The sequence below is a fragment of the Fundulus heteroclitus genome, chromosome 4 (assembly GCF_011125445.2).
Source record: "Fundulus heteroclitus isolate FHET01 chromosome 4, MU-UCD_Fhet_4.1, whole genome shotgun sequence".
NCBI classification, from domain to species: Eukaryota; Metazoa; Chordata; class Actinopteri; order Cyprinodontiformes; family Fundulidae; genus Fundulus; species Fundulus heteroclitus.
Window position 1 is genome coordinate 30,692,048 of NC_046364.1, and position 15,305 is coordinate 30,707,352.

The window sequence follows — 15,305 nt, forward strand, 5'->3', positions numbered from 1 at the left end:
TGACTGATGACATTTCCCCTCAAACACAGCACACCCTCTCCGTGTACAAGATTTCATTTGTTGTTCAGATAAAATCCAACAAAATGTTGCACACATTTCTGACCGTGGACGCCGTTACTAAACAATAACTCTTTAACAGCCATCCAACACCAAAGTGACAAAATAACCCAACAGTGCAGGTTTTACATAAAATCCTCTTAATCTTTTCACATTTGAATAGTTTTACATGAAGAATAGGTTCCTCTGGCGGCCTTGACACTGATTAACTTGAATTGTCTGCCATAAATCCTCCTAGCCTTTCCAAACTGGCAGGTATACTTCCTGCACAGAGCAGGGCTGCTTGATATTAGGAAAACAGGCAAAAGCAATTATTTATCGTAAATATTGCAACAAAAATGCAAAACGTACATTTAAAGATTCTTCTACCACCACTTTCCACAGTCACGATGCCTCCCCCATCTCTCTACATATCTACATTTATTGTTTTGCTTACTGAAACCTATATCTTAAGTCTAATGCGGGCATGCAGAGTGTGAATGACAATAATAGTCCATATCCAGGTAGAAGCTTTAGAACAGAATAACTGATTAACATTAGTGAGCGACAAACATATGCTAATGCTTTCTACGCTGTTGGAAACTTTGATTTGTTGGATGTACGACAACCTTTCCCCAGAAGGCAGTGACCTGAATCAGTCTGGAGGACTCAAATTCAAATTGCAGCAGCAGATAAGGAGGATTTCAGAGAGGAAGGATGTGAGTTTGTACTGAACTGACCTTCCGTGAGCGTGGAAGTCCAAATGCACCGTCTGGTCATGAGGATGGAGCGCTCTCTTGGCTCTCTGGTGGCTGCTGTGCAGAGCTTCTGTGTCGTACGACAAACCTTCATAATGCCGAATATATTTGTTCAGCGGGTTTCCAAACTGCCCTGAAAAGATAGTTCGAGGCCACGTTAGTTTTCGAGTTGGTCAAAAAAAAAACAAGATTTTTTTATTTAAATTGATCGAAGCAAACTCGATTTCTGTCATAAGTCAAAATGTTTGAATGAAGACGCCGTTGGAGCTGCGCTAAAAAAATGTTGAGAATGTCTGCAACCCCAATAAAGCCAAACTGTCAGTCTCGGGACGAGTTGGGAAAAGGCTCATTCATCTGAACGCCTAAAAACCAACCGAGTTAATCCAGTTATCGTTCATTCCAATCATTTTTCTTTGTTCTTTCCACAAAAAAACACAGAAAGCCCTCAGTTTGACGCACGAGGGGAGCAGAGCACGGCACATGATGCACATCAGGTGATTGGGGATCTGTCTCCTGAGAACAGGGCGCCTCTGTGCGAGTCGAGTGAATGAAACGGCTGCAGGCTGCTTGAATAGTAAGCTCCACGGAAATGCCGAACGCCATTTAAACGCCGGCCTCTGCTGCTGTTGGAATTCAGCAAACAACTAATTATTGATCTAGATGAGTGAACAATTAACATTGGGCTCATTGAGAACAACAGCAATTTGTTGAGAACAATAGAGGAACCAAAGATACGTGATGCATAATCTATACAGGCGCCTACCAGGCTTGTACTGCCTGATACCAATTTCTGACTGCTCACTGTGAATTTCTCTTTGAAGTCTATAGTACCAAGAAAACTAATCTGTGTAAACGTTGTTTTAAGTCAGCAATTTAATTGCTTTGAATTCAACAGAAACTAGAGAAATAAGATTATTCCCATATAGTTCAAGTGCATCAAGGAGGATGTTTGTTGATGCGTTTATGGACCAGAGAAGCGGGAGTAATGAAACACAGGTGGGAGAAAAGTCTGTTTTTTTTTTTTTTTTTTAAATCAGACAAAGTCAAGCCTTTACTAATTGGTTAAGTTTTAAATGTTTCCCTGCTTTTGACGCACATGATTCAGGGGATTGGAATTCAGATAAAGCATGTTAATTAATCATTCATCTTTTGAAATCAGATACCCTGAAGCAAAGAAACATCTAAAAACAGACAGGGTTGAAAAAAAAAAAAAAAAAAAAACACCGGCTTAATGCACCACTACCAAGTTTTTAAACGCCTCAGTACGGAGGTATGTTACACGATAAATGACTGAGAGGCGAGTTAGAAACTATAAAACTCATCTTTTAAACAAGACTTCATTTAACAAGCACAAAAGCTGCCAAAGACTCTTCGTTTTCCCATGCAGGAACTTAAATGCCAAATACTTGTATTTTCACACCCCGCCGCTTATCTCTGCAACGTTGAACTGCGATGTAAGTGGGAGTCATAACTCCCCGAACAGGGAGGGAGAGGCGCTACCAGGCTAGCAGCAACTTGTTCATGAAGGCACGGAGGAAAATAACGCAACCATCAGCCTTTCTCTGTCGTCTTCAGAAATGAGAATAACGTAAACAAAGCAAGCCGACCGACAGCCAGGCTCAGGACAGTCAAGACTGGCTTTGAGCGGAGGTGATGAGACTATTTCTAGCCGAGGAGAAAGATCATCTGGCACAAACGTAAATAACATTACACCAGCTTACAACATCCGTGCAGAAGGACGTGGCAAAGTAATGATGACAAAAGGAAAAAGCTGACTTGTTAGAGAGTAACCTTTTCATATTCAATCCTGGGTCTGGCACCGGGGTCAGCGACCTTTTCCAAACGAGGAGCTTTTTTTGTCCTGGCTCGTAGTACACAAAATTTGTCTGGAGCCATAAAACCCAAAGGAGCATTTGGAAAAGGATAGCTAATGAAGCGCAATCAATGACTATTATACAAAGTGTTTAATTATGTATTGCAGAACCATCATTTTATTTCTACTCTGGGGTGTTGGAAGAGAAGAAAAATCAACTATTACAGCAACCACATACAGTCGGGCCAGAACTGGTGAAGGACAACTCTCCTTCTTGGTGATTGGCTCATCTCCATGGAAGCAGCCAGACTTTTAAAAATTAAAAAGGCAAACGAGGACGAATTTTACAACCCAGTGACGGCGGTATTCATGGCACAGTTTATACACGAAGGTAAGATCAAACAAATTTTTTTGTTTTAATTTGTTTAAAATGCTGCACTATGTAATAAATTTGGACTTCAAAATGTAATGAAACGTCTTAAAAATCGCTTTTTGTAATAGTTGCTACAAAATGTGCGTTACTTGCAAAACACACAACATGGGTTGCGCCTGCTACTCTCATTTTGCTGACGTAGTCCTGGTTGCACTTGGTTTGTAGATCGGCTTATCAAGTTTGCACGTGTTTTTATAAAAAGAAGATTCCCTAAACGAGCAGGGGTCTCATTTGTAAAACTTTGCGTGGAATCCATACTAAAGTGTACGTACAGCCAAAAATATTCTGATTTATAAAACCATGCGCACCTGGACATGTTTTTTTTTTTTCATGTTGTAAAGAGAACCACAGAAAAAAAAAGCAAAGAAACTGCGAAAAGAATTTCACAGGAGCTTATTAAATGTGAAAATCAGATGTCGTCTACATGTTAAAAAGTTAAGCTGATTGCCGTTTTAAGCCAGAGAAAAGCCTCACGGACATGTAGTCTGTGCTGAAATTCCTCTGAAGCTGTGTGACCAGAAAAAATGGGAAGGTTTCCCCCTGATGATGAAGAATCTGGGGCAGAGTTGCCATGAGGATGGCATATTTTCAAGTTTCAGGCCCCATCTTGTGCGTATTCAAGCTTTATAAATGAGCCCCTAGAAGTTTGGCATTTATTGAACAGAGTTTCTGAGATTTAAATGTTTAGGATACATACATGACGGTTATTAAATGCATATTGATTAGGACGGTTTGTGATATTTTCCTGCATAATGCGCATCATTATTACATTTTCATTTTTTAAAAAGAGAGACAGCGAAATTGTTGTGATACTACAAAATTTCATAATGTTTTAACATAATGTGGCAGAAACTATTACAAAATGCATTCATGGATTTTGCAGCGTTTACATTTTACTATATTTTGAAGTCTAAATTTATTACATTATTACATAATGCGGTATTTAAGATATTACACTTTTACGAAAAAATCTAATTTCACCATATATTAAATATTTGTTTCTATTGTATTGTTGAAAAGTACTGAATGGTTTAAGGATACTTAAACTTTTTTAAACAACTAAATATTTAATTTACGATCAAAATTCAAATATAAGAGTCTATGTTGGGTTTGTATATTTGTACATCCATCTCCAGAGGCGTTGGTGTCTCACCAGTAATGAACCTCACTGCTGCCCTGAGCGATTCAAAGTCTCTGGAAAAGTTCAAGCAGCGATCGGGTAAAAACATCAACATATCTGGGATTCTGTTCTGGAACAGCCCAGGCTCACTCCTAACCTTTTACACAATTGTTCGATGGGTAATAACGAATGCTAATAAAGACTGATACTTAAAACAAATTGTCTGTTTCACTGTGAAGGCTGCCACAAATCAGGGTTGCAGAGCAATCAGTTTCATGTGCCTGTGCAAAGCGCAGCTCTTGACAGAAAGCAAACTGCTGACAGGAACAGAGGAAGTGGTGACAGCATGGACCCGACTCCTCTGAGACAGGCAGGCGAGCTGATGGCAGCTTGAAAACAAAACAGTTCACAGAACCGGTTCGTTTATGTTCTCCGTTGTGTCAAAAGTAACAATGAGATACTTTACGTGAGAGGCTGACTTCTAAAGAAATGCCTCCACACAGTAGTAGGAGGAAATGGATCATGTTGCACTGCAACTCGTGTTGCTTGAAAGCCTTACTGACGGCAACAAAAAAGACGCAACACATAACCTGGCAGGACATGCGTGCAAATTTCAAGGCCGCTTGCCTAACCCTGCATGATTTCTTTCTGTGTTTATTACGCAAATTCCTTTGGGTTCAACAAAGCATGAAGATGGTCTAAATAAAATGACCTTGTGCTTCATACTTAAGACTCTCAAGCAGCAATCCACCCAAAGAAGCCACAGAAGTTGCTTAAAGGTGCGTTCACACCAAACAAGAATGTGGCAGAAACACAGGAGCGACGCAGTAGATGTGTTTCTAGCAACGCAAAAGGTGCAGTTTGGCTGATGGATGGACTCGACACACCGGGAGCGACGCTGCTCCCTCTCCAATCATTTGCTATGGGACCTGTGCGACGAGGCGACAATCGCCTGCCCTCTTCCAGACAAGCGACCGGTGAAACTCCAGCGAGTGAAGTTTTGAGCTCGTATGAAGATTCACTGTATATAACTGATGCACCTTTCCTACTTTGCACCTTCTCTTATGAGCCGATGTGGCAAGTGAATTTCTCCAATGTGAGATCAATAAAGCCTATCTTAAGATCCAACGTTAAGTACACGTGAACGTGCACACGCGGGCTTGCGAGGCGACGCAACAAAGCGGAACAATGTTCAACTTATTCCGCCGTTTGTTACGACCTAGCTCCAAGGGCAATAACAAAAAGGGAGACATACCATGCATAGCAATTTTAAAATAGCAATTTCTTTTAAATCGCACCAAGGTTAAAATCAAAACTGTTGACATGAAGCGAGGAAGTCAGTAAAGTCAGTGGTGTATGGTGTGCATGAGTGGAGAACGTATGTGGAAGAGTGGCAATGTGCCGATAAAGCAAAAGGCAGCAGCATCCCTGTGGAGGAGAGCAGAGAGAGATTAGTTGGTACCTAGGGTTTAAAAAAAAAGCTGAGGACAAGGCCTTAGCAGGTCCATAGGTCTTTCTTTTTAGTTACTAGTGTTTAAAGAAAGGTAAATGCCCGACCCTAACCACAAGGGGTGGTAACACCGTTGATAGGCACTACAGCCATTAATCTGGATCAGTTTCCTTGTCTGTAATATAGGATGAACCTGGTTGTATTTTTCTTCAGTGGAAAAGATTCCAGCAAAAATCTTCTGACTCTTCATCCTCATCGGTCACGGACTGCTTTGAAAATATCAGAACCTGTTCAGTTTCATAATCAATAAAATTTCTGGGAAACAAGCGATCCAACAGGGCGGTTTGAAACACTGCCGCCGCGTCCCGTGTGCTGGGTCTTCACCGCGGTGGCGATGAAAGCCATCAGTCGCTTTCGTCTGTCAAGCCCATAAATCGAAGCCAGAGCAACACGACACCTGTGATTGATGCGACGCGACAGTTGCTGGAGTAGAGAAATCTGAACTGTTGTGTCTTGTCGCGTCACGACAACCAATCAGGAACTGGATGTGGATGTGACGTGAGGTGAAGGACCGCGGCGGACTTGAAGCGGTATTCATTCAACGTGGAAGAAAAGCTGATAATAGTGGGTCTGAGGTCGGCCTGAGTTGTATGACCCAACCAATTATTACTACCAAGACGAGTCCAGAAAGGACTGAGCCTGGAGAAGAGTGAGGAGACTGGAGCGGCAGCTAAGTGAAAGTGTCACTAGATGGCGCCATTGTACTCCTGTATTTCTGGCTTGTTGTCCGCTGTGTAATTGCTGTGGCCAGCTGTGCATGTTTATCGCTGAATTTGCATTTGGTGCGAACCGAAATGCTACAGAAAATCTTGGAAAGCTGCTGCGGCTCTTTGGCCTTAAATTCACCTGATTCAGAGGGCCGGAAGCTCACAAGCGATACAGAACGGGATTTCACTTTACAAACCAAGCAGCCTAACAACAAGAAAAATGAATCTAAAATAATATCACTGGTGCTTTCGCTGCCATTCTGTTGTGGAAATTCAATATATTTATTCCTTGAAAAAATGAAAAGCTGCCAAAACCTGCATTTGTGTATTGTATATGGATTTAAAAACATTAGTTGATTCTCTACTATTTTAGCCAAAGTCATTGAGAGCAAATGTGGTCCGAAGAGACTCCTGATATTTGAGAAATTTGTAAAAAGGTAGCTTTTTGAATGCTTAATTTCAAAACAAGTAAACCTCCATTTTGTTAAAGAGGCCACTGGATGGCTCTGTCAGCATTGGTATTTGGGGAGGGGAATAAAAAACATGACGAATAGCGCATCTTTTTTCCTCCCTAAACATGATGTGGTTTAAAGTTTTGCAAAGTTTTCAAACCTGAAGCACTACTTCAATTCAGGCAACAATAAACAGAGGATTGGACGTTTAACAGGAACTGCACAACCATCATGGATGAGCAGCTAAAGAGATTGATTCAGGGAATGCTGATGAACCAGACAACATAAATACAGCAAGTTTTTTTTTTTTTTTTAATAAAAGCTGCTGAATATACCGGTGAGACAAGATGTCTATCTGCTACGTTGCCCCCGCACATCTGACTTAATTGGCTACCTGTCATTGCTTGTGGTAATGTGCAGACTTCTTGCAGAAGACCACATCGTTTTAGTTTGTCCATTTTAAATCCTGTTTAATTCAATGTGTATATAAAATTAATTGGATTTAAACAAAACAAATTCTAAATTTTTCCAGATACTGTCTTTATTATTACATTTTAACTAAAAAGCATAATTGGAAACATGTTTTCCTTTCGAATTGCACTCAGAATTATACTTTGATCCGTTTCATTGTTTTTGTAGTTCAGTCTGTTAATTTTTGAGATTTTTTATATTTGAGCTTTTTTTTTTATATTAGTTGATAGATTAATCTAAAAGAATACAAGCTGTGCGTTGCAGCCCTTGACGCTCATTTTAGACACCTGTCTACAATAGAGATACAGAATAGGACAGGTTTATTGATCGTCTCTCATCAGCGAACAAAATGCTGAAAAATTCAAACTTGTTATGCATCAAACTTAGAACTTCCACCATTTCTACCCTATAAACAGATCAACTAGCAAATGCACTTTGATGCACTTTTTTATTTCAGTAACAATTTAATAAAGGTTAAGGATATGCACTTTGATCCATAAATGTGGATAATCTTTTAAATCTGTTACTGTCATTATTTCTAAACTAATACCTCACTCACAGAACCTGGAGCACATTTTATTCTTTTTTTTTTTCAGTTTTATAGCCTTTTTTTTATTATATCGGTGGGTCAGGCATCAAAGAATACAGAAATCTTGATTGGCAGAAAAAAAATAACAGTCGCTGCATTTATTCTCTTTATGGAAAAGGGCACTAGAATCTAAGGTCAGCATTATCAGTTATTTTTTTTGTTTTTTTATTTTGATCAAAATTTATACAGTAAAATATTGCAGCACAATTAAACAGAAGGGGGGAAAAAAGAAAGAATAAATAATCAACATAAATCTGCCCAGATAATATAATGTATGCAGATTATCAGATGATGATGATGATGATGATGATGATGATGATGATGATGATGATGATGATGATGATAATAATAATAATAATAATACTTTTATTTATAAAGCGCTTTCATATAATGCGCTGAACAGTTATAAGGAGATAAAAGACTAACTAAAACAGTGTAGATAAAGAAATAGATAAATCAGATAAAACAACAGAAGGTACAATTTACTACGCAGAAACAAATGGGTCTTTAACTGAACTTTAAAAACGCCAACAGAACCTGCCTGATGTCCTGAGGGAGCTTGATCCTCAGGACAGGGGAACAGCTGGAGAAAACAATGGGGTTTTGTTTGCATAGTCTGCAGACATCCAACTTTAACCAAGATTATTTCTGCCTCCCATCTTAAAACGATGTTATCCCACTGGAATTATTTTACAAAATTCAAATAGCAATCAAATGCACAAGACACCGCCTACAGGTGTTTCTGTTAATGTAGAGTGAACGAATGTCCTCCTTGGCCCAGACATGTGCAATTTTCACACTCCATCCAGGGAGGATTCATAGATTGACATCCAGCTTAAATAATTTTTCATAGGATCAAGAGGCATATACTTAAACTGACTGATGCGATGCAGGGAATACGATGCAGCGTCATCTGTGTGTGTGTGGTTATTCTCCGCTCTCAGACTGACCCATGGGACATCAATGGTACAGCTGCCGCTGCTGTTTACAAGATGTCACAGTTCAAGTGTACCTTTTACCGATGAACCGCAAAGGAACCTCTCTCCGTACCATCTGGTCGGGACAAACGGGAGGCGGAGGTGCAAAGCTGGTACGTGTGTTTCTCTTTATGACAAAGGGGCCACAGATCTCGTCAGTCAAGTGGACACAGGAATTGATAAAAAGGGCTGTGTGGGTTGACTGAGTGTGATGTTACACTTGACCGGAAGTGGACCAAATGTTTTGAGAAGGCCAAAAGCATAACATATTTAGCCTGTTACATGCTCTGCCAGAACCGAAGAATTTAAATATTTCTGCCACCTTAAAGAGCAAGAACAAAGTTCGTTTTGGCTCTGACTATTCGTCCTTCACGAGAAGCTCAGCTGCCGAACTCCTAGAATGTCCCGCCCACTGTAGCAGAATATGGAAGATTGACAGAAAACATAGCACAGCAGAGACGGTAGTTTTTGAATTGATGAAGGAAAAAGAGGAGGAGGACAAAATGTCTGAAGCAGAAGAGGAAAAGGATTCCTTGTTATTCGCGATTGCTGAAGAAATTGGGAAAATAAGTGAGCGCAGGTGGCATGTTCGACCACTCAGTACCAGGATGAACGCAGTGTCTTAGTTCGACATATGATGATGCTGAGGTGGATGACAAAAGACATTTTCCATACTTCGGGATATCAGCCAGCGGTATGATAACTTTTCTCGTCGGATCACGCCGATACACCCAGCATGCACCCACACACAGCGCGTTGATCTCTGCCCAGGAGAGATTAGCGGTCACACTCTGAATTCTAGCACCTGGGAGCTCCAACAACAGCGCGGCCACTAGAGTTAGGGTCTACTTCACCGTGCCCGTCCAAACCCTGACCATGAACACAACAGTTGTCGGACACCCCTGAGAGACAAAAGTTCTGCCCAGACGATGCGTCGCGAACAAGAACGAGAACTCCCAAAGCAAAGGCCTGTGACAACAAAAGGGCATCATTTTGGTCTTGTGACTGTGGGAACGAGAAGAAGTTCCTCAATACTCGGAGTGTGTTGACACATTTACCCAGAACCACTGAAGATCACAGTTTGTCTTTGCACTTCCCTCGTACATAACAAATGTTGGGAGGGTTTTGTTAGAAATGTGGCGTATGAGTAGAATGTAGAAATGGGATGAGCGAGTGGAACGCCGGTCCTGGGAGATGCATGCACACCTAGACAGTCTGGGACACAAGGCTGAAGGGTCATCAGGTAGCACCCAAGTGGTGACACATTATTTTACTGACGACATGTTAGGAAGCGTACAGTCCTTGCATGGGCATGTACCTAGACTTCTTTATAAGGCTTAAGAAATGATCATTCAACGTTCATTGCCGTTGCGTCATGTTCGATCAAGAGCCCGTCAGCGCTGATGTGTCTGTAAACCATTCCTCTGCCATTTAGATTAAATATGGTAAAATATAGTTGTGGTTTGAAGAGTCTTTTTATTACTACAGAAGTCTACAATGCAAACACCACATTATCAGATAAAAGAACCAGAGGAGGCCGAGAACAGGTTAATACCTGAACAGTTTTCTCACTGATGCGGAGCCACTGGACCAAGGGGAGGACCCAGTTATCTGATGACTCAAGAAGGGGATTCTGCTTGTGTAATAACATTTCAAAAACACATTTTCTCCTCATAAATATTATATCTGCACTGATGATGATGTCTTTAAGCATGAAAATAGGATGATTTTATTTTAAAAACATTATTTGAACAAGAAATATATCTTGTTTGTCAATTGTTAAAAGCAAAGTCATTTGTTACCATGGACTGAATTTATGTCACTTTTTCCGGTTACCTGTTCAAAATAGCATGCCACGGTTTATTGTGTTACAAAGATACGTTATTGCTTATCTGTTGAGCAACCAGAAGCTGATAAGACCAGCTCCATGGCAAAATGTGGGTGTGGAGACGAAGAAAAACAAATTGGTAAATGGCCTGTACTTGTATACCATTTAAGACCAGAGGACCCCAAAGCGCACTATTAGGATGAAGAAGACAAAAAGACTGAAGTATAAGTTACACAGCTGCATTTGTTAAATAGGGGTCTTTGTGAGACTTCTACTTTTACATTGAAAAGAAAAGGACACTTCAGATGTATGTTTGTTTGTCCAGTATGACTCAAAGAGTGAGCTGTTATTGTTCAGGTTGATTTTCTACAACACAGAAGAGTCATTATTATGATCAGTCGAGTCATTTTTGTACTTGCTGACTAATCAAAGCCTATCGGAAGTTTGCTATTTGAGTATTCTTTCCCCCAACTAAACCAAGAGGGCATACTTTCCATCCTGACATCTTTTAAACATCTCACACAGTAGTAATTGCTTCTCTCATAATATATTTTTTTTTCTAGCTGCCCCCCTCCTCCCGAACTGCTCCAGGTAGACTTTGACGCGGTGACATTAAGTTTCCCCCCACCTGTCAAAATTCAGACTCTTCCGTTTAACTGGGCTTTCTCGCGTTTAGTTATTGAGCCTGATGCCGGAAGCACCTTGTCACGGTCTAATTTCGTCTGACACGGGTTCAAGCAGCACTTTTATCGCCATAGTTAGCCACCCAGCTAGCAGGTTAAACAGCCGTTTGATCCCACCGCCGAACACTTTCGCCGCGCGAGGCAATAACGGCAAACTTACCTCCAACGTCCCGTAGGCAGCAACACGCCAGCAGCAACTTGACAAATATCATTTCTGAATGCCGTTTGGGGCTAGCAAACTAACACACACGGCCAAAAGGCGCAGAGTGCCTCTCGTTTCGCTTTGTGGTTTCACTTGAAGCGCTTTAGTCATCGCCCTCTTCCTGGTTATCTGGCTCCCATAACGAACACACACCGGCGGCGGCTCCGCGCGACGGAGTCACGCACACGGGCGGCCCCGGCCCCGCCTCCCTTCCGGTGTGTTCTGCCAAGATAACCCATTCAGCCGGTGAAGCGGCAGGGCGAATCACCTCTAAAAACTAAACAACAGTTCGGTTTACAGCAGGGCAGGGATACGACCACGCTCATCATTTCATACGGATAAATTGAGACTTCCGGGTATCCCCGGCTGCATATTTCTTTAACCCCCTTGGTTGTATTCATGTGTGCTGTGATTTCAGGTGAATCATGAGTTTGTTGGCAGAATGCTAGGGTAAGGAGGGGCAGGAAATCCTCCACAATCTATTTTGCATTATGTTCAAAATAAAGACAAACAGAAAGTGTTTGAACTCTAGTTTTAATTTATTTTTGAAAAACAAAATCTAAACATTTTGAACAAGGCCTTGCAACAGCATTCACATCCCCTTTGACTTCCCCTCGTTTATTTCCACCTTGAAACTTCAAATTATATTGTATTTGTTTAAGATATTTATGTTAAACACTAGCAGAGAGGTGCAAAATTGGGGAACCGAGGGTAAAACATCCAGAACTTGCAAAAACATTTTTACAAGCAAAAATCTTAAAAGTGTGGTGTAGACCAATCACTCTCACATAAGTTGAGTATGTCAAAAGTTAGCGCCATTCTGGAAAATTGTCTTTCAAACTACTGAGAGAATAATGGGCTGTGTCATCCCTAGGGTCCCCAAATTATTCTTGTTGCGACTATTAACTGGTGAAGTGATTCAAAAACAGGACATTTATCTCTTTAAATTTCTAGCAAGTAAAAACAATTACACGGGCTTTGCTTGAATAGGACTCACCTCAGGCCGATCAATGGCAAGAAATCATGGAGGAGATACAATCTATGGAGAAGATGACATATTTTCTACACATCAAAGGACACACATTCAATGAATGCTAGATAAAATGGTTTACATATAAATGCAAGTAATCAGCTTGAACACCTAGTAAAACTTTGTTTTACTACACAAAAGTACAATGCCCCAGATTCCAAGTTTTCTGTATGCTGTGTTGTAATGAGAAACAATATTAAAGATTTTTTTTAATGTGGCGTGGATATGTTTTCTATATATGTATTTTATCCTTAACATCCTCTTTTGATTTAAAACCTTGAAATATAATCCACATGTGTGTTGTTTATTCTGTTCTGTGAATGGCTTAGGTTTGTTAGACAACATTATTTACCGAACAGCATCACAGAGACTAAGGAGTACTGCAGTCAGGGGTAAAGTTGTGTTTTCAAAGCAGATGACACCAAAATTAAACCTCATTCATGCAATGAGTATAACCCTGAATGCAAAATCCTCAAAGTGAAACATATTGGCGACAGGATTATGCAATGGGGAGGGTTCTCTTTAGTAGGGTCGGGGAAGATGGGTGGAGACAAACATACAGTGCCTTGTATAGGTATCCCCACCCACTGGCTTTTTACCTATTTTGTTACATTCAAACCGGTAGTTTCAATATCTTTTATTATCTTATTTAATGATATGGATCGGCACCAGTTCAATAACAGAATTTTCACAGTGAAACGTGGTGGTGGCAGCATCATGCTGTGTGAATGTTTTTCAGCAGCATGGACAGGGAAACCGATCCAAGTCATGAAGCAGCTGGAGAAGTTTTGCCTTGAGGGTTGTGAAGCAACACAACATGAAAAATGCTAAGGGTGTTAAAAACTTTTCCAAGGTACTGTAGAAAAAAATCCTGCAAGAGCACCTGTTAGGCAAGAACATAAAACGGTGCTGGGATTTTACCTTCCGGCAGAAACACAACCCTAAACAAACAACCAGCTCTACAATGGGATGGCTTAGATCAAAGCACATTCATTCGTGTGTAAGAATGTCCCAGTCAAAGTGCAGACCTAAATTCAACTGACCACCTGTGGCAAGACTTGAAATTGATGTTGCCAGTGATGTTCATCCAGTCTGACTGAGCTTAAATCACCGAATTGGCAGAACCTTCAGTTACTAGATGTGCAACGTTGGTAGAGGCACACACCTAACGACTTGCAGACAATGCAGGTAAAGGCGGTTGGACAACAAATAGGCTCAGTAGGTCTGACTACAAAGCCACCCTATACTTGTTCCATTAGTAAAAGAAACCTTTGAAAACTATGCATTGGTTCCTCACTATTTGTATGCGCTGCATCATGTCAATTGTTATGGGATGAAAAGTGGAAAAAATGTATGAGGTTTGAAGACTATTTGAATAAACTGTGAGTGGACTACACTCTATTCAAGTAGGCTACACGGCCCTAAATATTTACTGAAATGCATTATTTGTAAAACAAAAAGGTAAAAAAATTAAATAAATACATACATACACCAATTAGTCCTTAGATATACATTTGAAGGCAGTGGATAATTTACAATTTAATATGAAAGAACTTATTACGAGACATATTGATTTTATAGTGAATTTAATTATTGATAGGCTCTCTGAGTGTAGAGCGTTATGTTGTAATGGAAGCATTTCTCTGTTACTCTGTTCAGAAAGTGAAGCTACATCCATTACTGTCACTAAATGAAAACTTTTATTTTTGTTATTTTTTTTTAGTAGCAAACTCTATTTTGTGCAGTAGAAATAAAACAAATAAAATAAAACAAAAAAATCTCAGAATCGTTTGAAAGCAGGCATGAGTGATCGAAGCTTAATTTAATCATTTATAGATGTTCTGTCCAGGGGGACCTGACGTAGCACACTAAAATTTTAGTCATCATATTTTAAAGATAATGTTATTACACTTCTAATAATAAACATGTTAAATTATTTTAGCAGAAGTGGGAATTATTATTCACCTTCCTGCACCCAAAAGAGGTTTGGTCACAACTCATCTTGATGCCCTGATAACATGAAGGATGTAAGGCATGAAATTATGTAGCTAAAATTAACGTATTACCTTTTTTGTTATTATTTTTACATTTAAATAATAACATCTTAAGATGTCTCTCTTGTACCTCTTGTGGTGATATTTTCCATAGAATAAATCAGTGCTGATATGCATCTTATACAAAGAAGCAAGACTATGAGTAGCCTACAAATGTACAACACTACAAGATTTTATATATCTGGATTAAATTGTTTCTGTAATTGTTTGACTAATGGGCTCATTTGGGACGTATCCTCTGCTGTTTAGTAAAAAAATAATAATAATAGTGTGATTATATTGTGTCAACCTTCCAATCGTCAAGTCACTTTGACTCTTTAAGTGAGCAACACAGTCAGCAACATATAGAATTGTCTGACAAGACAACGCCTTTTATTTTGAAAGGTAATTTACTTAAACGCACATAATGTATTTTACACATTCGCTTTTGAAAGCGTTTCAGAGAACCTTCTCTTAAGAAGAGTCTTTGCTGCCCGCTAGCGGTTGTATGAGGGTACTAACTATGCATTTATCAGGCCTGTTTGTGTAGCCCTTGGGTGATACATTTTTTCGTTTTTCAAGATTCTACAGATGCCAAAGCCAAATGCGAATGCAATCTAACGTCATATTTGGCTGTTCGGTTATAAGATCAAAACTGTGAAT

At 40.0% G+C, this 15,305-nt stretch overlaps 1 protein-coding gene across 1 annotated transcript in view; it reads right to left on the reverse strand.

The window, feature by feature from the left end:
• Positions 1-11,768, reverse strand: part of adam10a (ADAM metallopeptidase domain 10a) — a 29,358-nt gene extending 17,590 nt beyond the window's left edge. Inside the window, exons 1-2 of the mRNA XM_036136364.1 lie at positions 11,538-11,768; positions 777-927 (exon numbers count right to left, since the gene is read on the reverse strand). Coding sequence (XP_035992257.1) covers positions 777-927; positions 11,538-11,589 — 203 coding nt within the window. The 5' untranslated portion in view covers positions 11,590-11,768. The remainder of the gene's footprint in view (positions 1-776; positions 928-11,537) is intronic.
• Between the last annotated feature and the right edge of the window lie 3,537 nt (positions 11,769-15,305).